The 23350-nt window shown below is 35.5% G+C and overlaps 1 protein-coding gene across 1 annotated transcript; it reads left to right on the top strand.

The window, feature by feature from the left end:
• The first annotated feature begins 22648 nt into the window (after nucleotides 1-22648).
• Nucleotides 22649-23188, top strand: LOC145111755 (secreted RxLR effector protein 161-like). Its single transcript, XM_079048004.1, has one exon. It carries the CDS (start codon nucleotides 22649-22651, stop codon nucleotides 23186-23188), a length of 540 nt encoding a protein of 179 aa, XP_078904130.1.
• The last annotated feature ends 162 nt before the right edge of the window (nucleotides 23189-23350 follow it).

The raw sequence follows: 23350 nt of genomic DNA, 5'->3' as shown, positions 1-23350 counted from the left end.
GGATGTCGTAATCCAAGCTATAAAATATTTGAAGGTAGGTGAATGACGATTCACCAATTTCCACCATGAAAAACGAAATAAATTATTAGGTTTTAATTGGTTTTGAAACTCCTAGATTCTTTGAGATTCATTGAACTTTTCAATGGCATGTTTCAATCTCGAGTGTGCCTTTCAAGTTTTGTGACTGGGATTCCGAGGATCACAAAACAAGGTGTGAAGTAACCATGCAAATTACTTGGTACTCTTAATCTTTTATCACTCAATCGATGTGCCGGTTAACCACACGCGCTCCACCGACCTATGATAAACCTTAAGCCACCATTTGCCTACCTTGTTAAGTCCAGGTTAGTGTGCCGGTTAACCACACACGCTCCACTAATGATTTAAACAAAGTGCAAAATGTAATTTCATGGGTTAGCACCTTATTCACATTTTCCTAAAGTAACTAAGATTGGGAATTTATAAAAACATTTAGTTACTTTACATTCATCATACTTTTAATGAAGATTAAAGTCATTGTCCTACCCGTTCGGCTAACGACCCTCCACCAGTCAAGGAAGCGGTGGGTGAGAGTGGACACCCATTAAGCTGCCATTTTATAGGCAACAACCTTATACCCCCCTTATAGACCGGCTTCGTGAATGAGGCCTACTAACGGTAAAACGACTTGTTCTTATACATATATATATATATATATATATATATATATATATATATATATATATATATATATATATATATATATATATATATATATATAATCTTATAATATTATAAAGTATAAGGGTTGAATTTTAACTTTTAAAATTATAGGGGTTGGCACTAAAGTTTACTAACATGTGTGAGACTTTACATGTTCCAAAACTTGAGGGAAAGTTTTGTAACTTTCAAAACTTTCCATCTTTCATAACTTATGAGTTAATGGTTTATTAAAATGAGAGACTTTTCATTTTATGTAACCTATGTGTTTCTTTAATGGACTTTAAAAGAGTGACTTTTGGTAATCCATAACTTGAGGACAAAATATGGATTCCATTAAAACACATAATGATCAAGAATTAAACTACCAAGCAAGTTGCAAATAATTCCTATGATCTTCTAAACTCATAAGTGTATGAATATTCATATCAACAATTTCAAAAATCATAAAAAAAACACATATAAGACTTGAAATTTTGATAATAGCTATTGAAAATGGATTAGCATAACCATTACACCATCGAAAACAAGTTTTATAAGACCAAAACAGTTTAGGGTAATGTTTCTAGTCCATTTCCAGCAGCAAAACTCGAAAAACTGCACTCTGGGCATTCTACTCGTCAAGTGCATGAACCTACTTGACGAGTAGGATGATTTTACACATGGACTCGTCGATTCCCCCCATGGACTCGGCGAGTTCCTTCAGCAGAATGCATATTTTTCGACTTTTTTCAACAATTTGCATCAAGTATCAAGAAAACAAGCCTAGGCCCTGATACCACTGATGCGTTTTGAGCATTCTAAAACTCCTAAGGTGTACATGCAACCCTAGAAACCTTGGATCTATGTTTTACTAAGATACATGCAAATTTGTTTTTCCAAGGTTCTTATCCTAACTAGCATGGCATGGGAAACTTTGAAACATAATAAGCTAGTAGAGTTACATACCTTTTAGTAGTGGTTGATTGCTTGGAGTTTGAGAGCCTAGCACTAATAATGTGGATACCTCAAATGGAAGTCACAAATCACCACAAACCTTGGAAACTTGAGAGAATAGTAGAACACTTCTAGAAATCGGCCACCCTTAGTTCTCACACAAAAACTAGTGCAATTTCAAGTGCCAAGGATTCCTTTATATAGTGTGGTGGATTAGGGTTACATCCATGTAAACCCTAATACCCATGACCTTTCATTTCCATGAGATCCATGGGTTAAAGCTCCATGGACTATCCATGGACTTACCATGCAATCCTAGCCCATTCTAAATAAGCATTAGCCCATACTATATAAATACAAGAGTCCATATTTAATTAGTCACACTTTTGATCACCAAATTAATTCTAAATTAATTTTAGATCAATACTAATTAAATAATATGATTTCATATTAATATATTAGAACTTATAATATATTAATAAATCATAACTTATACTATTCTCAAAAGATTATCCATATAAATTGTTTGGGTGAAGTGCAACCCAAATTGACCATGCCGGGTCGGGTCAAGTACATCTCAAATATAGTTATGGACTTAGACACCTTATCCAACAACATCATCTTCAAGAGGAAAGCTTGTTCCAAAGGATTTGGGAAGACCATTGTTGTCTGAACTAGACATCTACAATGGGAGAAATTCAAGTTAGGTTATTTAAGTCCTTAATATAACACCCAAATGAAATATTAAGGTTAGGACCCAACAGAATATTTTACAATTTGGAAGAGCGATGCCGTAATCCAAACTGCAAAATATTTAAGGTATGTAAATGACGATTTACCAATTTCCACCACGAAAAATGAAAATGAATTTTTAGGTTTTAAGTGAATTGAAACTCCTAGATCCTTTGAGATTCATTGAACAATTCAATGGCATGTTTAAATCTCGATTGTGCCTTTCAAGTTTGTGACTGGGATGCCGAGGATCACAAACAAGGTGTGACTAACCATGCAAATTAGCTTGGTACACCCAATGTTACAACCAACTAATCAATGTGCCGGTTAACCACACACGCTCCATTGATCTATGATTAACATCAAGCTACCCTTTGACACGCACTGTCAGTCCAGATTAGTGTGTCGGTTAACCACACACGCTCCACTAACGGCTTAACAAGGTGCAAAGTGTAATTTCATGGGTTAGCACCATCTTCACATTTTCCTAAAGTAACTAAGATTGGGAATTTATAAGTGTTTAGTTACTTTATATTTATCATTATACTTTTAATGAAGGGAGAATTAGAGTCCTATCCTACCCATTTGGCTAACGACCCTCCACCAGTCAAAGAAGCAGTAGGTGGGAGTGGACACCCATTAAACTGCCATTTTATAGGAAGTAACCTTGTACCCCCTTATAGACCGGCTTTGTGAATGAGGCCTACTAACGGTAAGACTGGCTTTTTTCTTATACATATATATATATATATATATATATATATATATATATATATATATATATATATATATATATATATATATATGTATATATATATATAAATATTAAACCTATAATATTATAATAGTATAAGGGTAGAATTTTAAACTTTAAAATTCTAAGGTTTGGAATTAAATGTTTCAAAAGTTAGACTTTTACATTTACAAATTCCAAAAATTGAAGGCGGGTTTTGTAACTTTCAAAACTTTTGGAATCCATAACTTATGAGTTTAATAAATATTTTAAGAAAAGACTTTTGACATTCCATGACTTGAGGACAAGTTATGGAGTTAAAAAAACCATTTATAGGAAAAAGACTTTTCAAGTTCATAACCTATGAATTTAATGATCTTTTAAAAGAAAAACTTTTCATTTTCCATAAGTTGAGGACAATTTATGGAATTCATCAAAATAATTTAGATCAAAAATTCTAACTTACATAACAATCAATTTGTCCATGAACTAAATTAAACTCATAAGAACAAGACAATTCATATCAAACAAATTTCATGTAATTAGCCTAACCATATAAACTAATACAAAACATGAAACTTTGACAATTATCTCATAAATTGGATAAGCATGATCATTGACACATCAAAAATAGTTTAGGGTAATGATCCTAGTCCAATTCCAGCCAAAAAAACTCGAAAAACTGCATTCTGGGGCACCAACTCGTCGAGTGTATGAACCAACTCGGCGAGTTGGATGAATTTGTACTTGGACTCGGCGAGTCCCCCGGTGGACTCGGCGAGTCCCCCAGTGGACTCGGTGAGTCCACTGACCAGAACAGCAGAAAATCGATTTTAAAGCATTTCCAGGAAAGTAGCATCAAGTATAATTGAAAACAAGCCTAGGCTCTGATACCACTGTTGGGTTTTGAGCATTCTAACACTCCTAAGGTGTGCATGCAACCCTAAATAACTTGGATCTATGTTTTCTCTATTATACATGCAAACTTGAACTTTCCAAGGTATTACCCTAACTAGCATACAAAACTTTGATACTTGGGTAATAAAACAAGTTTGAAGACATACCTTTTGTTCTAGTTGGAAGCCTTGGACCTTTAAGAACTTAGTGCCCCAAGTGTTGCACCTAAAATGGAATCACAAAACACCACCAACAATTGGAATAACTTGAGAGAAGAATATATTGCACCAAAATCGGCTAGCCCTCACTTGTGTATCTTCAGTGCCGATTTTGCTAGTATGAGGCTTCTTTATATATTGTGCACATTAGGGTTACACCATGTAACTCATGACTTTCCACATTCCTCATGATCCATGGGTTTTAACCTCCATGGAGTATCCATGGGTCACCATATGGGTTTAGCCCAACATGAAGAACTATGGATCATAAGCCCACTTTATAAGAATGAATGATTTACCAAATCCATCCCCATTTATTTAATTAGTCTCTTTTGATCACAAAATTAATTCCAAACTAATTCTTGATCAATACTAATTAAATAATATGATTCCATATTAATATATTAGAACTTATAATATATTAATAAATCATAAATATCCTCTTCTCACAAAAGTCTATCCAAATTTTTCCGATGCCATGCAACCCAAATGGACCATGCTACTCTCGGTTCAAGTACACACCAATAATAGTTATGGAATTAGACACTAATCCAATAGAAAGTACCTAACAGAACACTCACCAGCCCGAAGATCATATGGGAAACTACGCAGAAGATCGTTTAGATCCGCGAACGATTAAAGGCAACACAGGATCGTAAAAAGAGCTATGCTGATAAGCGACGAAAACCCTTGGAGTTCCAGATCGGTGACCGCGTACTGTTGAAGGTCTCGCCCTGGAAGGGAATGATACATTTTGGCAAACGCGGGAAGCTAAATACAAGGTATATCAGGCCATTTGAAATCCTTGCTAGAATCGGCCTGGTGGCTTACAAGCTTCGACTACCATAGGAACTCAGCAACATACATCCCGTCTTCCACGTTACCAACCTAAAGAAGTGTCTGTCCGATGAGACTCTTGTAGTCCCACTCGACGAAATCGAGGTTAAAGAGAGTCTACACTTCATAGAGGAACCTGTTGAAATCCTGGATAGGGAAGTCAAAAGGATGAAACAAAGTCGTATACCAATAGTGAAGGTCTGCTGGAACGCTAAGCGAGGACCCGAATTCACATGGGAGCGGGAAGATCAAGTGAAGCAGAAATACCCATAACTTTTCCGCTAGTTGCAAGAACCCGTCGAAGATGAAAAATTTCATGACGAAATTCCCTCTAACAGGGGGATGATGTGACAACTAGAAAATTTTGGAACAAGCAAGGTTTAAATTGTGACCTTGTACAAGTGAATTCACAATGTAACCTTGTCACAATAGATGATTGAAAATCAAAAAGAGCTGTTTGTATAAGTACATATATATGCATACTTTGAAAATCATGTTTGTAGTAAATACGTAAAGGTTAAGCAAAGCCAAATAGTTGGAACATAAATCATGAATTTAAAACATTGTTTTATAGTTTTTGGCCTAGTACCCCACCCACCTTGAGATTTCGGTTGTAAAGAGGCTTAAATCACCAACCTACAACACCCCTAGATTGAAAACACCTAAGATCCAAACCACTATGACCGAAAACACCGTTGTGGGGGAGTTAGGACCGAAATCACATAGGGTGCAAGGTGATTTCGGTCATACCTTGGCCGAAATCACCACTTTGACCCCTTTCTAATGTGTTTTCGGTTTAGGGAATAAAGGGATAAGGATAGTTGACTTTATGATGACATACTTCACCCTTTTCCCATGCAAAAGAGAATCCCAATCAAACCTCCAACAAATTAATGTATTATCCAGCACGTAACTAAGCAAAAGTCCTATTACTTATCCTCATTATATTGAACGAAATCACCCCTAAATCATCCACCATTTCCCTTCACAACTTCCATTTCACTCTATTTTCTATCAAGAGCCAAATCCAAGCTTCCAAGTTCAAAAATTTCCAAGTTGATCCTTAGAGTTTTGGTAAGATTTTCTTGTTAATCTAGTATATTTATACACTCTCATGTTAGATTCAACATATTTACACATATTATTATGAGTTCAAACTCTTAGGATAATATTCTTACCAAGGAAGTTCACCCACCACATTCAAGTGTTTAGGCTTGGAAATCTTCACACCAACTTGTCAAACAACCCACAAATCCACTCAAGGCGAGTTCATACCCCCACATTTTCTAGTTTTTCATGTTTTAGTGGTGGGGGGGGGGAATACAAGTCAAAATTTGTTTATCACATAAATACTTGCATGTTTCGTCTTTATGTTAAAGTATAAGCCACTATTTGCATAAGATGTGATTATTACTAGCTTTTGTACAAACATTTGTGATATATTAGTGTTCAAATGCAAAACTAACAAAAATAAAACATGATCTATGTTATAAAAATCATTAGAAAAATTATGATTTGTAAAACTATAAGGTTTATGGAAGCTTTTTACCAAAACATAGCTTTTCTAACAAAAAGGAGAACATTTTAGTTATTTCACTATTTAGAGGGTTACAACCCAAAAATATGGAGTTGATCTTATATTTTGAAACTAAACAAGATGATTACTATGTATTTATATAAATGTTCTTGACAAACAAACATGATAAACTATAATTGTTATAGTTCGGGAGTCACAAAACTATGCTATCGTTAAAAAAGAAACATATAATTATTTAAAGGTATAGTTATACCATTTACAAGAAAAGGGAGTTTTCAGTTCACGTAAATCGATTGGTACTGGTTGTGAGACATTTGGTTTCACTCTACCTACCAGAGTACACATACTAAGACCTGCATTATAACCAGAGTCTCTTGTAGGGTAGAGTTGGCAATGGCTCGACCTGGGTTGGGTTCGGGTTCAACCCATTTATTAATTGGGTTGAAAATATCAACCCAACCCAACCTGTTTATTTAAATGGGTTGATATTTCCAACCCAACCCAACCTTATATATAAATGGGTTGCCACCGGGTTGACCCAGTTATGTAGTTCTCGATCCAACCTATTAAATAAATGAGTTAAACTTAGGTTGACTTAATTAAAATCAAAAAATTAAATACATTAACTAAAGTTTATATTATATAAATCAGTTTCAAACATAAATAAAATTTCAAAGTATAACAAAAACACAATCACAATTTACAAATGTGAATAAATTGATCAAATAACATAAAAAATATTTAATTTCAATGGGATTTTGGAGAGTGACTAGTATTTTTCGGGATGAGAAAAAAGATGGGAATTAAAATTACATTTTTTAAAAACACTAATAATAATACAACATTTTAATTTATAAATTAATATTTCGATTATTACATGATAATATTCAAATAAATATTAAATTAAGCATATATTAAAGTTAAATGGGTTGGTGGGTTGAAAATGGGTTGACAATTTTTACCCAACCCAACTATTTAATTAAATAGGTTAGACGGGTTGCCCCATTTAAGTTAAATGGGTTGAAAATCTCAACCCAACCCGCTAATTTTGGGTTGGGTTTGGGTTGGGTTGGCGGGTTGGGTCGATTTTTGCCAGCTCTATTGTAGGGAGAGCGTGACACTTGTGTATAGATCTATACGGGGATTGACAACCCCGCACCTAAATTGTTAACTACAATTAGACCGACAGGTCTGGGGTGACAAATGTCGTAACAGTTCCAACATCCGAAGCAACGTCGTTCAAGCAACTAGTCGCATTAGCATGGTTATAATAACTCACATAGGGTATCGACAACACATTTGATTTACAGGGTTAACATACACTTAAGTAGTTTTATATATAGATAAAACTTCATAACACTATTTCTCAGTACAATGTTACTTACATTTGAGTCTTGTGATTTAAGACTTACAGTTCATTTATAAAGAAAATATCGGATTTTCTGGAAGTATACCTAACATTTTACACGAAAAAGTTACAAATCTTTCTCATACAAAAACGCTTATAAACTCACCAACTTAATTGTTAAACTTTTCAAAACCACTTGTATTCTCAGGAAACCAGTAAACAGGTAACCACAAGAGTTTTTGGTGGATGGGACGTCGTCGCAACACGTTATTCATTTTTGTCACATGTATTTGATATCATCTAAACAATGTTTTGAGAATAATGTAAACTTATTAAATATTCAATACAATGGTTGTAATGCTTTGATTCTCTATTATTCAACTTTCATGATAATGTACATGAAGTCATATGCCCCCAGATGTTTCCGTCGTTCTGGATTTGGGGGTGTGACAAAAATTAGTAGGGAAATGGCATTATTTAAAAGGGAAAAAAGGATATCAATTGAAATGTCCCTGCACTTTTGATAGGAACCATTTCAGATATATAAGATGATATAACTGACTTATTTGCTATAGTGATAACCACAATCCATAGACTTTGGTAGTTTTAATCAAGCATATTTTTCACCCCTACTATATAATTAAAGAATACTATCAGTTATATATAATATATAAGATAAGATACAAAAGAGTTTAGTCCTACAAATGCAACCAAAAGACTAAAGTGACCAAATACCAATAAGAGAGTGACCAATCTAGTTAATTTACAACAGAAAGAGTCAAGTTAAACTTTTCTGTCAAGAGGGAACAATGCAACAAAAAGATAACCAAATCAAATAATTAAAATGTCTTTGATGTGAAGAGTTCGTTCTTTAAGCAATTCTATCGAACACCATATATGCATTCCAACATACAAAAGTCTTCGAATAATAGACTTACATCAACATGGACCAATGATTTACTCAACTGATTTATGAAATATGCTCAACAGATTTACAAATATTGCATGTATAACACACAATAACAATCAATAAAATCTATACTAATTCATGAAATCAATTTGCTAACCTTGTGTAGATGGTGGTGCAGTCGATTATGTTTTTGTAGAGTACGTTGGTTTTAAAGAACAACAAAATAATTTCGGCTACAAAGAATAACATTACAATAATTAGGAAATCATATATATACATCATTTTGAATGAAATTTTGGAAAGGATAACACTATAGAAGTAGCATTATTGATATCCCGGTATATTGAATTCCTGTCATTCAAAATTGTATAAATTTGGAATTGTTATAGAAGATTAGATGTTATATCAGGTAGTTTAAAAGGAATGAAATAGATGTTTGTATATCATTTAATGTGAGATTTTAATACAATCATATAAATGCCAAATACATACTTGATATCAGGGAGTAATATATGAATGATATACCAATTACCTATCCATAACGTATTTGATTCAAATATGTTTCCTATATTATATCAATATATAGTCAACTGTTGAGTTTAATTTTTTTTTAAAAAGGGATAAAACTAGAAAATGCCAAGTGGAAAATGAAAACTATATATAATTTTCGAAAATTACATGTGACAAATGCTTGAAGAAGATGACATGTGGCACAAAACAATTTCATTTATTATGGTATATATATATATATATATATATATATATATATATATATATATATATATATATATACCATGTATATATTAGGTGTAAGACCCATGTGTTACACATGTTGATTAAAAAAATATTAAATATCAAAATATAAACAATAAGTATTTTTTTAAAAAAATTTGAAGTTAGGAATGACGAAACTTATTAACTGCATTTTACTATCATATTTAATATTTTACATATATAATTATAAATGTTATGTAGCGTTTTAATTTTAAAAATTTTAAAAATTAGAAATTGACATGTGGATATTTTTTATTTCAAAAATGTCTCAATAAGACAAGTGTCAAAACTCATGAGAGATTCACATGTGCCAAAATGGATCTTCATTTATTATAGTGTGTGTGTGTGTGTGTATATATATATATATATATATATATATATATATATATATATAAGAGTTCATTTGAGACGAACATAATTTTATGAGACCGTGAGACTAAATTTTTTTAGTGAAATATTTTGATATTTTATTGTTCGTAAAAATAGAATATGCAATATATATTCTAACATTATATATTTTAGAATATTTCAATGTAAATATGTTAAAATTATTGTTCTAGTATATTAGAATATTACACACACTACTACAAAATGGCACATAAGACCCGCCATATAGGACCCGGTTCTTGAAATAAACGGGTTATATTATGTAAGAACCATGTTTTATAATATGAAGTGTTATATGAACCGCCTCAAGTCAAAAAAACCAAGACATATGTTATGATTAAATAACCCGGTTTCTCTATAAACAACCAGGGCTTTTGGGTATACAACAATATGTCCCAGGTTTTATATTACAACTGAGTTCTATGAGCTTGTGGCGCAAATTATAAAACGGTTATATGACCCGTTTTTCAATAACCATGTTTTCAAAGCTACCTCTACGACCAGGCAAATTTTGATATCCCGCCATCACTTTTAGGTATCCCTCCTATCAAAATTTTATATCCCGCCATCAATTTTGGTGTTCATCCCTATCAAATTTTGATATCCTGCCATTTGGCCTAGTATACGATTTGTAAGTCCCCAATATGCTTGTGTATCAATCAGATCCGTTTGATGGTGCGGAATCCCAATCAAATGGATGATGTCAGATCAATATAGAATAGAAGGAGAAGAAGAATAATAAGAATCTTGATTGTATTGATGATATGAATGAAATTCCTTACAACAGATTCTCTCACACACACTTCTTCTCTCTTGTTTCTCTCTCTATAATATGCTCCACTCCTTTCTCTCTCTTCTATCCGTACACTCCTCTACCCATTACATCTATTTATATGGACCTCCAGCCGTACACGTGTGTACAGCCGCACACCCTGTGTACGGCCGTACACAGGGTGTGCGGCCGTACACACGTGTACGGCCGTACACAGCCACAAAATTATGGAAAAGTACATTTTCTTAGAAAAGCAAAGTATAAACCATATTTTGACCCAACAATCTCCCCCCTTGGTTTATAGCTTTCTTTTCTAACTGACCCAACAAACTCCCCCTAAAAAGTAGCTGGCTTTTCTTGTTAATCTTCATCGGGAGCAGTTGGCCTTGTCTTCAAAATTTGACTCTGAACGCACATTGGGTGAGGAGGCTTCTTGTAGAGATTCTTGAAAGATAGCGCTTTCAGCTTGAGAATCTTCAGAGAGAACTAATCTTCTGGATCACTTCAGCAGGTTCAAGATAGCAGCGGACTGATTGAGGAGGCTTCAATGCAATCTGTCACCTAATCTTCAAGTGCAGCTTCACCTTGCTTCTGGGGTTGAAAGATTGAATGTCGAAAGAATAATCTTCATTTCTTGCTCCTTCGAATGAGAATTCTTCGATGATCACGGATGAAGCCTTGGCTCGGAAATCTTCGACACAAACTCCATGAGTTTCATCTTCACCTGAATTCACTTTTCAAGACAAAACAAAACTAAAAGAAAATTCAGCACACAATATTTTTGGATTTTTCATATTTTCTAGAAAAAAGAAATAAAACAGAAATAACACTATTTTTGGATTTTTAATTTTTGATTTTTGTTTGGTTTTCAAAATTTTTAATTCTCCCCTAATATTTAAATTAGAAGAAAACTATGAACAAATTTAACAAAAATAAAAATGATATCTAACTTTAAGAGTGATTTGGGATCAAAGTTTTTAGAAAACCTTTATCCGTTTATCAGTACCTCTCTCTTTATGAATAGATCTGGTCAATCGCCGGTATTGTGGTCCACTTAAACACGAAAGATTGTCACAAAATTAGGACATACTATAAGTGACAAGACAATGTGATCCTAAGTTCCAAGATAATATTCCTTAAGGACCATTCAGCTGACGACGACCAAAGATATTGTTGTCCACCTAAATTGAGCACCGAGATCTACAGACAACCTAGTGATTGTTCAATTTTAAATGTACTAGAACATGTTTCCCGCTTCCTGACATACCCCAATAATCATGAACTTCCAAAGTACTCCTTACTTTAGGTGAGCAGACAATTATTATGAGAGAAGTCAGATTTAGAATGCATATGTTATACACCCAGGTCGGATCTCTTCCAATCTCGCAGAGGGTGAAACATATGAATAACCAGATTTAGAGGGATTGAGAAGTAGAATGGTGCATATGCTGTGTACCAGTTCGGATGTATTTCAATCACGCAAAGGAGACAGCATATGACTAACAGACAGGAAGAATTGCATAGATAGAAGATGCAGAGAAATAGAATTGCATATGTTGCAGTCCAGGTCGGATGTATTTCAATCACGCAGAAGAGGCAACATATGACTAACAGAAAGAAAGCAAGAAAATAATTTCCTACAGACCTACTTTATCGGAATTCCCCAGTCGCCCCATCAATACCGAAATTAAGGACAAAGTCCGTACATCGAGGAAGAGTTAAACCACAGTTCTAGATACAGATTATTTTAGTGTGACTGGTGGATTATCATGTATATCTCCCTGCTCAACCTATCTGAGCGTCGTATTGTCAGGCTAAATGGATTTAACTAGGTCAAGATTTGTCAAGTCTTTGAATTCCTAAAGTTCAACTCTGCCTAGTCAAGTCCATTTTAATCTCTCGTGCCTACCAGCGCATCGAACACAGAGCCTAGACAATTCAGATTCAGTCCCTTACACAGATTCAGATTGCCTGTTATCACATGATTATATCACTTCCCAAAACATCTCCCTCAAGCACATTTCATTAACAACATATTTTTGTTTTTCTGATTTTTTTTTAATGTTTTTGGATTTTTTAAAATTTTCTAATTTTTGTTTTGTTTTTATTTCTCCCCTAAATTTGTGCATAGGAGAGAAATGAAAGTAAATGCACAAATTTAAACTATCCTAAAACAAAAATTAGTCTTTAAAGCGAATCAGCTTAAGAAAAACTCAGGAGTATAGAGAAGAAAACTCAAACCGTAAATCACCGATTGAATTTGCATCCAGAAGGTCTGAGAACAGCACGCGTAATCTCAGAACAGATCCGAAAATTCTTCATCTCAATAAGCACTAACCCCATGTGATCCCTTCCTTTCTTCCCTTCCCGCAAAAGGACACATACTCTCAAACAAAGTTATGAATGTTGTACAGTTGAGAGATGTCCCCTATCATGTGCCTGGAACAGCCACTACCAACAAACCGAAGTCTGATGATATGCCTCCATAGCTGCTCCGACACAGAGCGGGATTAGTTGGTCTTTGGAACCCAGTCCATTTTGAAATTGGGTCGACCTTTGTCATTAACGCACGGTACTCCCTCCCAAGACATATCCTGCTTATCGCAAACAGAAGATGTAGAAATATTAAAATCATTAGAATATTTAGGAGATTGAGCTTTCGGAACCCATTTGTAGTTGGGTTTGACCGATTTCTTTTTCGATCTGATGGGTGGCTCAGTACTTGCTTTTGATCTTGATGTCGGCCGTTGAGATGACTTTGATTTTGGCTTCACGGGAGCATCTCTTGGATTTGGCTTCTTGGCCGGCATTCCCTTCTTGTTCTTGGGATTCGGATTCTTGGCCTTGTGGGTTTGATTCTTGGCCTTCTGCGCATTCCAGTCACCATGGTCTGAACGTGACCTTGAGGGGTTTCTTTTGGAGTATCTCCCTCTTGGCGCGTTCCGCCAGCCTTGTGCATAATATAGAACGTATGCGCGATTAGGACAATTTCTGGCAATGTGTCCAGGTGTTCCACAGTGAAAACATGTCTTTTTCTTCACTGTGAAGTTGTTTCTTCCTGCCCCTGGTGGCGTATCCTTGCCTTGTCGCTGGTTGTTTCCACATGCACACTTGCAACAGGCACTCTGTTTAACTTGTGTTGGTGGTCTGTATTTTTCAACAGCAGACTGATTAGAAGCAACTGAGTTCGAAGTAGCAGATTTAGAGTTCAAGGGGTCGTTTGTTTGTTCAGTAGTTTTCTCCTTGTTCTCATCCTCTACTGCTTTACCTGCGCAGGAAGTAGAATCATTAGTATCTTTTATCTCAACACCCTCAGTTGCCTGTTCAACAGCTGGTCTACCGTATACCATAAATGGTTCTCGGTCAATCTCTTCCTGAGTCAAGGGATTAACATAATACGAATGGTTAAATGGAGGAGGGACACTCTCATATCCTAAACCCTTGTTTTGATTATCTTTGAATTTTAATTGGTTTTCAAATAAGGACTCGACTGTCTTACTTGACGCAGTATAATTTTTGAAACTAACATCTGTTTTTCCACACTTAATTTTCAAAGCGTCAAGTTCTTCAGTTACAGCAACAAGTTTTTTCTTAATGTGATCGTAATTTTCACACTTGTTGCTGTAATCTTCTTGTACTTTCCTAAAGTCCTTAGTCTTGGCCTCTAATTGAGCTTTCAGAGGTTTCTGACCTTTCCTAAGAGTATAGCCTTCGTATTTGAGGTCCTCATTTTCTCTTTTTAATAAATCGATTTGATCTCGGAGAAATTTAATAGTAGTTTCACAAGATGGAGTACATGAAACTTCATTTACCGAAATGGATGAGGAACTCATTTTTATAAAATATGCCCTTTGACTAAAAACTCAAAAGTCAACCTTAAAAGTCAAATTTAAAAAAGTCAAACTCAAAAGTCAAACTTGAAAAGTCAAACTTAAAAGTCAAACCGAAAATCTAAATTTGAAAATTTAAAAGTCAAACGAGAAAATCAAAGTTTAAAGTCAAAGGTTAAATTTTAAAAGTCAAAATCAAAATTTTAAGTAAAAAGTCAAAAATAAAAGTCAAAATTTAAAAGCTAAAATTTTTGGTAGAAAATGGAATTTAAAAATAAAAGATTTTGAATTTTTGACTGAAAGTGTCAATTTGCGAAAATTGGAACCGAGAGGGACACTTTATGAATTAATTTCGGAAGGAGTGTCACAAAAGACTTGCTAGTCCAACTGGTAAGGCGGAGGGATTATAAACCAGGGGACCCGGGTTCGATCCCTGGCAACTCAAAAGCGTTTCCTATTTTTTGTGAAGCACGTGCGAGGAAGCTGCTTGCGAAGACAGCTGCGAAGCGAGGACGAGATGCGAGACCGAAGCGAAGAAGCTGGACCGTACACGAGACCAAGCCGCACACCGAGGACCGCACACCCGAGCCGCACACTCCCTGGCAGCACACCTTCAACAGAATCGCGAAAAAACGACGTTTTTCACCCTTTTTTGCTCCAAAACTAGATCAAAAACTCGTTTTTTATGAAAAATGCAAAGAAGAAACCCCCCTTATTTTGCCCCGATCTATCCAAAAACGCAAAAATCCTTTCAAAATAAGATCAAATAAGCTCCAGATCTGACAAAATTGATTTATACAATCCAAGCTCTGATACCACTTGTAAGTCCCCAAAATTCTTGTGTATCAATCAGATCCGTTTGATGGTGCGGAATCCCAATCAAATGGATGATGTCAGATCAATATAGCAGAGAAGGAGAAGAAGAATAATAAGAATCTTGATTGTATTGATGATATGAATGAAATTCCTTACAATAGATTCTCTCACACACACTTCTTCTCTCTTGTTTCTCTCTCTATAATATGCTCCACTCCTTTCTCTCTCTTCTGTCCGTACACTCCTCTACCCATTACATCTATTTATATGGACCTCCAGCCGCACACCCTGTGTACGGCCGTACACAGGGTGTGCGGCCGTACACACGTGTACGGCCGTACACAACCACCCATGTTATCGCCTCATTGAGGATGCTACTTTTGGGGTTGTTAACATTTTTTCCCCCGGGTTTGGTGTATGGATTCTTATGAGTTTGCTTTGCATTGTTGGCGTGTTGCTGCGTTGGGGCTTTGAATATTTTGCACCTGACTGCCCTACTTATTTATTGATATGGTTCGTTCCTTCGTTTACCTGTATGAGCCTTGTTTGCTTATGTTGTATTGTTGATTTTTTTTGTTATTTTGTATTTTTCATGCTTTCGTGGTGGGTTGTTGTCAAGGTTTAAGGCTTAGTTTTTCCTGTTGTTGGCTTTGTTATTTTTTGGGGTTTGATTGGAGTCCATGTATTGGTTATTGAAGCTTCTCAAATTAGTTGAGAGAGGAGTTGCTCAAGAGTTTGCTGGAAATTAATATTGAGAATGCAGCTGTCCAGGTAATGTTCACCACCATTTCATCCAGTTACTTGTTTATTATTACATTGTAGTTTCATTTCCTTTTAACATAAAATTCAAGTTTTTGTGAACAAACAATGGTCGGGTCTACTTTATTAGCAATTAACCTGTTATGCATGTTTGGAGCTTCTATAATTTTTTCAATCTAAAGGTACACCCATAAATCTCTTCAATAAATGTGATAAGAAAATATTGTTAGTATGAATTATGAAATAATTATGTCTATTTACTAGAGAGCCTAACATTTATGTTTGAAATGCCTTATCTTAATGAGGAATCACTGCAAGAATATGATGAACTAGAGCTTTGTTATATGGAAACAGGTGTTGTATATAGATGTTATATATTTTATGACTTTTTGCCACATGTAGAACTTTTTTCTCTTGTACCCAATACATTCAACAATGCAGGAAAACAAAAGGAGTCTAGAATAATAGACCATGGAGATGATCAAGCTGCAATCCTAAACCGTAACAACAAACTATCGCAAATTCTTGATGAAGATTCCTCATGGAGTTTGAATTTCGACAATACCTTTTTTCATGTCAAGCTAAGGTTATTTAGATAGTCTTTGTTGTCTTACATTCTTAGTAACTTAATATGGACTTATTGAATTTTTATTTTCATTTTACATCTATTATGCAAGCAAAAACGTCTATTTAAGGTTGCATCAAAGGGAGTTTCGTTTGTAGTTAGCTTTTTAAAAAGCATTGACCCTACTTGAGGTAGGCATTCAATTAATTTCTTAAAGTTTTAGCTAATTTGTTATTTCTTATTAATTGCTTATGGTTATTCTCCAGAGTGTTTTGCTCTTCTGTAAGAGGGAAGTTCATCCGTGGAATCAATTGGCAATGAGATTGAGAAGGCAACAACAAGCATTTCTGATCTTTGGCAAATTAATGGAGGTTCGGCTAGTTCGTTGGTTTTCTAGTGATAATAAATGTGTTGCAAATTTTGTTTAGTAAGATAAGGTTGTATATAAATAAGGTAGGAGAAATTATTTTTGATAGGTAAAAGTATTATATATTTTTTTGGAATATATAAATTCATTGGATTTGAATTATTGTAGATTTATTTTCAAATTCATATTATTATAGATGTACTGGATTTTTTTTTATTTTGTTCAGAAAAAATTGAATTTTTTGAAATTATTTGTTGTTTTTTTTTAATAAAAAATCCATTATACAAGTTTTTTAAAAGAATAAATTCAAATTATGGATGGATTTGCAGTAGACATTCCGTCGGTAAAAGGAATTGAGTTATTAGATTTAGAAAAAAAAAAGTGTAAAAAAAGTTAATAGACCTGGTTGCATATATTACAAACACCTATGTAAACAAACAAGATTATGGATATTAGAACCCGGTTGTGTAGAGGAGAACCGGGCTATATAGTCTAACGTGAGTGTTCTAGATTGGAAGAAAAACCTATGAAAGGACCCGATTTTTTATCACAGGAACCGGGACAAATTATATTAATAAGTCCTGATTGTTAAACCGGGTTTTGTCTATTTTTTTACATAGGACTCGCCCCACAAAAAACTCGGTTGAAAACCGGGTTCTTTTATCTATTTTGTAGTAGTAACATATTTACTTTTTATGAACACTAAAATATTAGAATATTTCACTACAAAAAATGGTCCCACGGTCTCACAAAATTAGGTCGTCTCATATGAACTTAACCATATATATATATATATATATATATATATATATATATATATATATATATATATATATATATATATATATATATATATATATATATATATATATATATATATGTTTCAAATGGTAATCATAAAATTTTACGGAACCATGAAAACCAATCATATTTTTTTCTGGAAAGAAGGGTTTCCCCTTATGAGGGTGTCCGGGCTGGCTTACGCGCACCATTACTATTCCTTCATACGAATATGATGTTACGCATCACGGAGTGGAGTTACTGTAAACGAACCTCTATAGCCACATGAACAAATGACAACACCGATATTACAACTCACGTAGATGGGATGTCGTCCACATCTTCCAAACTGTTCCTCAGTTGGCCACTACAAATGGATGATCATTGTTTTTTTTCATTCTTATATTTCGTTACACTTGTGTATGTGAGTATAAACCCAACGTGGCAGACAAGCTGCATTTGTTGAAAAATGAATGCCTCTGTTGTTGATAATAAGAACTAGAAATGACAGCTTCTCTATCTCACATGATGAACACAATAAATTGTCACAGTAGTTATAGTGGCTAGTTTTAGTATAAATAGATGATGTGACCTCAGTTGTAATGTACCACTAAACAGAGAGTGATCGAGAAATACTTAGAGTGAGTATTTGTAATAGAGGGTTATTTTCTTTTATTTTAATATTGAGCTAGTAAGCTCCTCTTTTTGTTCTAGTTCAGAATAAAAGTGTGTTTCAACTCCAACAAGTGGTATGGAAGCTTGGTTTAGCTCCAGATGCTCATTCTTTGTTATTTGGTCAAGTTTTTTTGTCTCAAAAACAATTTCGGAGTACAACGTTGGAAAGGTCTCGTTCTGAGGATTCCGAAAAAATATATATATATTTTTTTTGAATTTTCGACCAGTGGAATTGTTCCAAATCACCAGTCAAAGTTGGTTAAACTTGCCGAAAAACACGCCGGAAAAACCAGTTCACACGAGGTTCCGTCGGAGAAGAAGGGTGACGTCATCAGTGACGTCATTAGTGACGTCACAAGTGACGTCAGCAACTGACAAAAGTCTAGAAAAATTATAGTTTAGTCCTTGTTCTTAGAGAAAGCGCAAATTTGACCCTGTTTCCCAGAAAAATTGTATTTTTGGTCCTGTTTTTTCAGAAAACTTCAGTTTAGTTCCTGTTTTGCTGGTAAATTGCACCTTGTTCCCTCTACTTCCGGAGAGTGCAGTTTCGCCCATGTTTTTCAGAAAAATTGCAATTTTGTCCTGTTTTTCAGAAAAACTTTAGTTTAGCCCCTTTTATTTCCGTAAAAGTTCTATTTTCCCCTGAACTTCTGAAAAGTTCATATTGGTCCTCGTACTCTAAAAAACAAATTACAAGGTCGTGTATTCCCAATTATATGCCAAGAATGAGTACACCAACCTCGTTGTCTTCTCAACCGGAAGTTGAAAGTATTCAAAGGACCGGGAAAGAGGGTAGTGTTACGTTACACTATCCAATGCTCACGAAGATGAACTACACGGTATGGGCCATAAAAATGTGAGTGAATGTACAAGCACAAGGAGTGTGGGATGTAATTAAAAATGCAGAAATGAACGAACATAAAGATCGGATGGCTCTTGCGGCTATTTATCAACTAATTCCAGAGGACGTACTTCTGATGTTAGCTGAGAAGGACAAAACTAAAGAAGCTGGGAAACGCTTAAGACGATGCACATGGGAGCCGATCGGTTCAAGGAGGCAAAAGCTCAAACTTTGAGAAGTGACGTCGAGGTGATCCGGATGAAAGATAGTGAATTAGTAGATGATTTTTCCATGAGATTGAATACAATCGTAACTGCTATTCGATCTCTAGGTGAAATGATTGAAGAAATTATAGTTGTGAAGACGTTTTTGCAAGCCGTACCGATACGATTTTTACAAACTGTAACATCTATCGAGCAATTCGGAGATTTGAAGAATATGATGGTGGAAAAAGTTGTGGGTCGTCTTAAGACCCATGAAGAGAGACTTCGAAGCTATGGAGAAAAAGAAGGAGGACCTTCTCTATTGCTTACACATGTCGAGTGGGCATCTCGTTCGAAGCAAAATGGCGAGAGAAACTCGTCAAACACTTCAAGGGGACGAGGAGGACATGGTAACCGAGGCCGGGGACGAGGCCGAAGTGGTGGACGTGGCCAAGGAGGTGGTCGCAAGTCTAATGCAAATCAGAATAACCATAATCCTTCCTGAAAGGATAAAAGTAAAATCAAATGTTTTCTTGTGAAAAATTTGGTCATTATGCTTCGGAGTGCCCAAACAAGAATCGAGGTAAGGAGGCAAACCTCACTCAAGCCAACGAAGAAGAGCCTATTTTGATGATGGCAGCCTCACAAGAATATGCATAAAAAACGGTGTCTCTAAGAGAGAAGATTTGTGTTAATCTTCTTGCATCGGGAGAAAGTCGAGTCTAGTCTGAAGTATGGTATCTCAACAACAGTGCTAGAAATCATATGACCGGAGACCGTTCAAAGTTTCTCGAACTAGATGAGCACGTTGCGGGTCATGAGAAATCTGGGGATGGTTCGACCGTCGCTATTTTGGAAAAAGGGTCGATTTTATTCGATAGCAAAAATGAAGACCAAAGACTCCTAAATGAGGTATATTTCATTCTAAGTTTAAAAAACAATACTATTAGTCTTGGAAAAATGACGGAGGAAGGGAGTCGGGTCATAATGGATAGGTCGGATCTGACATTGTTTCATAGAAACAAAACTCTACTTTTGAGAGTTAAACGATGCCCAAACTGGTTATATAAAACTCTTTTAAGGACCAGTAGACCGACATATCTTTTAGCAACAAAAGACGAACCAACTTGGATATGACATTCTAGACTCGGTCATGTTAATTTTCTCGCCTTAAAGAAGTTGTCCGAAAAGAATATGGCAACCGGAGTCCCAAAGATTGAGCACCCAAACCAAGTATGTGAAGGGTTCGTTCTTTCCAAAAAAACCCGAATTCCTTTCCGCGGATCATGCAGTTTTTCGGGCTCAAAAACCTATACAACTTCTTCATGCGGACTTATGTGGTCCGATCACACCTACGTCTGTTGGATGGAGTAAATATTTTCTCCTTTGGTAGACGATTTTAGCCGGTGAATGTGGGTTTAGATGCTATCGGAGAAGTCTCAAGCTTTGAGCGCTTTCAAACGGTTCAAGTTGATGGTTGAAAATAATTCGGGTTATCAAATGAAGACACTTCGAACGGATCGAGGGGGAGAGTTCACTTCAAAAGAATTCTCATTATTTTGTGATGAAAATGGTATTCAAAGGTATCTTACGACACCATATTCGCCTCAACAGAATGGAGTTGTAGAAAGGCGAAATCGGACCGTTATGGACATGGCAAGAAGTTTTCTCAAAGGAAGAAATGTCCCAGGAGAGTTTGGGGAAGAAGCAGTTACAGATGTGGTTTATCTTTTCAACCACCTACCAACAAAATCACTTCCCGACATGACGCCTTATGAAGCATGGTTTGGCAAAAAGCCCAACCTTGAACATCTAAAAGTTTTTGGTTGTGTTGCTTTTGCTAAACTTATTGGTGGTCACTTGAAGAAGCTTGATGATCGAAGTAAAAATATGGTGTATTTAGGTGTTGAAGATGGAACTAAATGCAACTGTTTGTTTGATCCACAAGACCGAAAGTTGCGAGTTAGTCACGATGTTGTTTTTGACGAAAAAAAGAATGGAATTGGTACAAAAACAAAGAAGAAGAGATGGCGACTCCTAATACTTTTACCATAATTGAACCACAACCCCAAATACACCTCAAAATGGCCATGAAACCAACTCGAAACAACTCTAAAGTATGGCAGGAGGCTATGCAAACGGATTTGGATGCAATCGAGAAGAACAAGACATGGCACCTTACCGATTTGCCACCCGGTCACAAAGCAATCGGTTTGAAATGGGTGTTTAAAGTGAAGAAAAACAACTTAGGAAAAGTGGTGAAGCATAAAGCTTGACTTGTAGCAAAAGGATTTGTACAAAAGGAAGGAGTCGACTTTGATGAAGATTTTGCACCGGTAGCACGACTTGACACCGTAAGGCTCATCCTTGCCTTAGCAGCTCAACATGGGTGGGTTGTCCACCATCTCAATGTCAAGTCGGTTTTTTTCAATGAAGATCTCAAGGACGATGTCTATGTCACCTAACCAGAAGGATATGTTGATAAAGCAAACAGTCACATGTTATTCAAGCTCTACAAAGCTCTTTATGGTCTACGACAAGCTCCTCGAGCTTGGAACATTTGTTCAGATAAAAACTTAAAAAGACTTGGTTTTAAGAAAAGTTCACAAGACCCTGCTGTTTACATAAGGAACTCGAAAGACAAAATTCTTATTGTTGGTGTATATGTTGATGACTTGATCATTACCGGTTCGAACACCAACGACATTGTTGAATTCAAGGAACAAATGAAGAAAGAATTTGAAATGAGTGATTTGGGATTACTTTCTTACTACCTTGGAATCGAAGTTTTTTAAAAGAACTGGGGAATATCTTTGCGACCAACGGCTTATGCAAAGAAGATTTTAAAGCAATTTGGGTTGCTAGATTGCAATCCGACAACATCACCAATGGAACCTAAGTTGAAGGTTAAGAAGGATGAAGATGGTGAAAAAGTTGATCCAACTGAATATAGGCGAGTGGTAGGTTGTTTAAGGTACTTGACTCACACTCGACCGGACTTGTAATTTTCATTTGGAATTGCAAGTCGTTTCATGGAGGAACCGACCACTTTGCATTTCAAAGTTGTGAAATACATCTTACGATATATGAAAGGAAACGTTGATTATGGGCTCAACTATGGAAGCGGTCGTGAAATTGAAGATTTGGTTGGTTTTACCGATAGTAATCTTGGAGGTGACCGTGTTGATAGCAAGAGCACAAGTGGGATGATTTTCCATCTAAAAAGGAATGCGGTCACTTGGCAATCTCAAAAGCAAAAGACTGTTGCTTTGTCCACATGTGAAGTTGAGTTTATGGCAGCTACAACAGCGGCTTGTCAAGCCATTTGGCTTGCAAATCTCGTGGAGGAGCTCACGAGACATCATATCATGCCTATCACCCTTTATATCGATAATAAGTCAGCAATCGCATTGATGAAAAATCTTGTGTTTCATGGTCGAAGCGAACAAATTGACATTCGTTGTCATTTCATACGAGAATGTGTTGAACGTGGGCAAATTATCGTGGGTCAACTCAAAGGATCAATGGGCGAACATCTTTACAAAGGATTTAGCATACATGAAACATGGTGAAATGCGGAGCATGATCGGCGTCATGAATCTTAAGCCAAGTTGGGTTTAAGGGGGAGAATGTGAGTATAAACCTAACGTGGCAGACAAGCTGCTTTTGTTGACAAATGAATGCCTCTGTTGTTGACAATAACAACTAGAAATGGCAGCTTCTCTATTTCACAT

Source organism: Lactuca virosa, chromosome 5 (genome assembly GCF_052849685.1).
Source record: "Lactuca virosa cultivar CGN04683 chromosome 5, Lactuca_virosa_CGN04683_v6, whole genome shotgun sequence".
NCBI lineage: Eukaryota > Viridiplantae > Streptophyta > Magnoliopsida > Asterales > Asteraceae > Lactuca > Lactuca virosa.
Note: the sequence above shows the minus strand (reverse complement) of the source record. Positions and strands in the feature narration are given on the sequence as shown.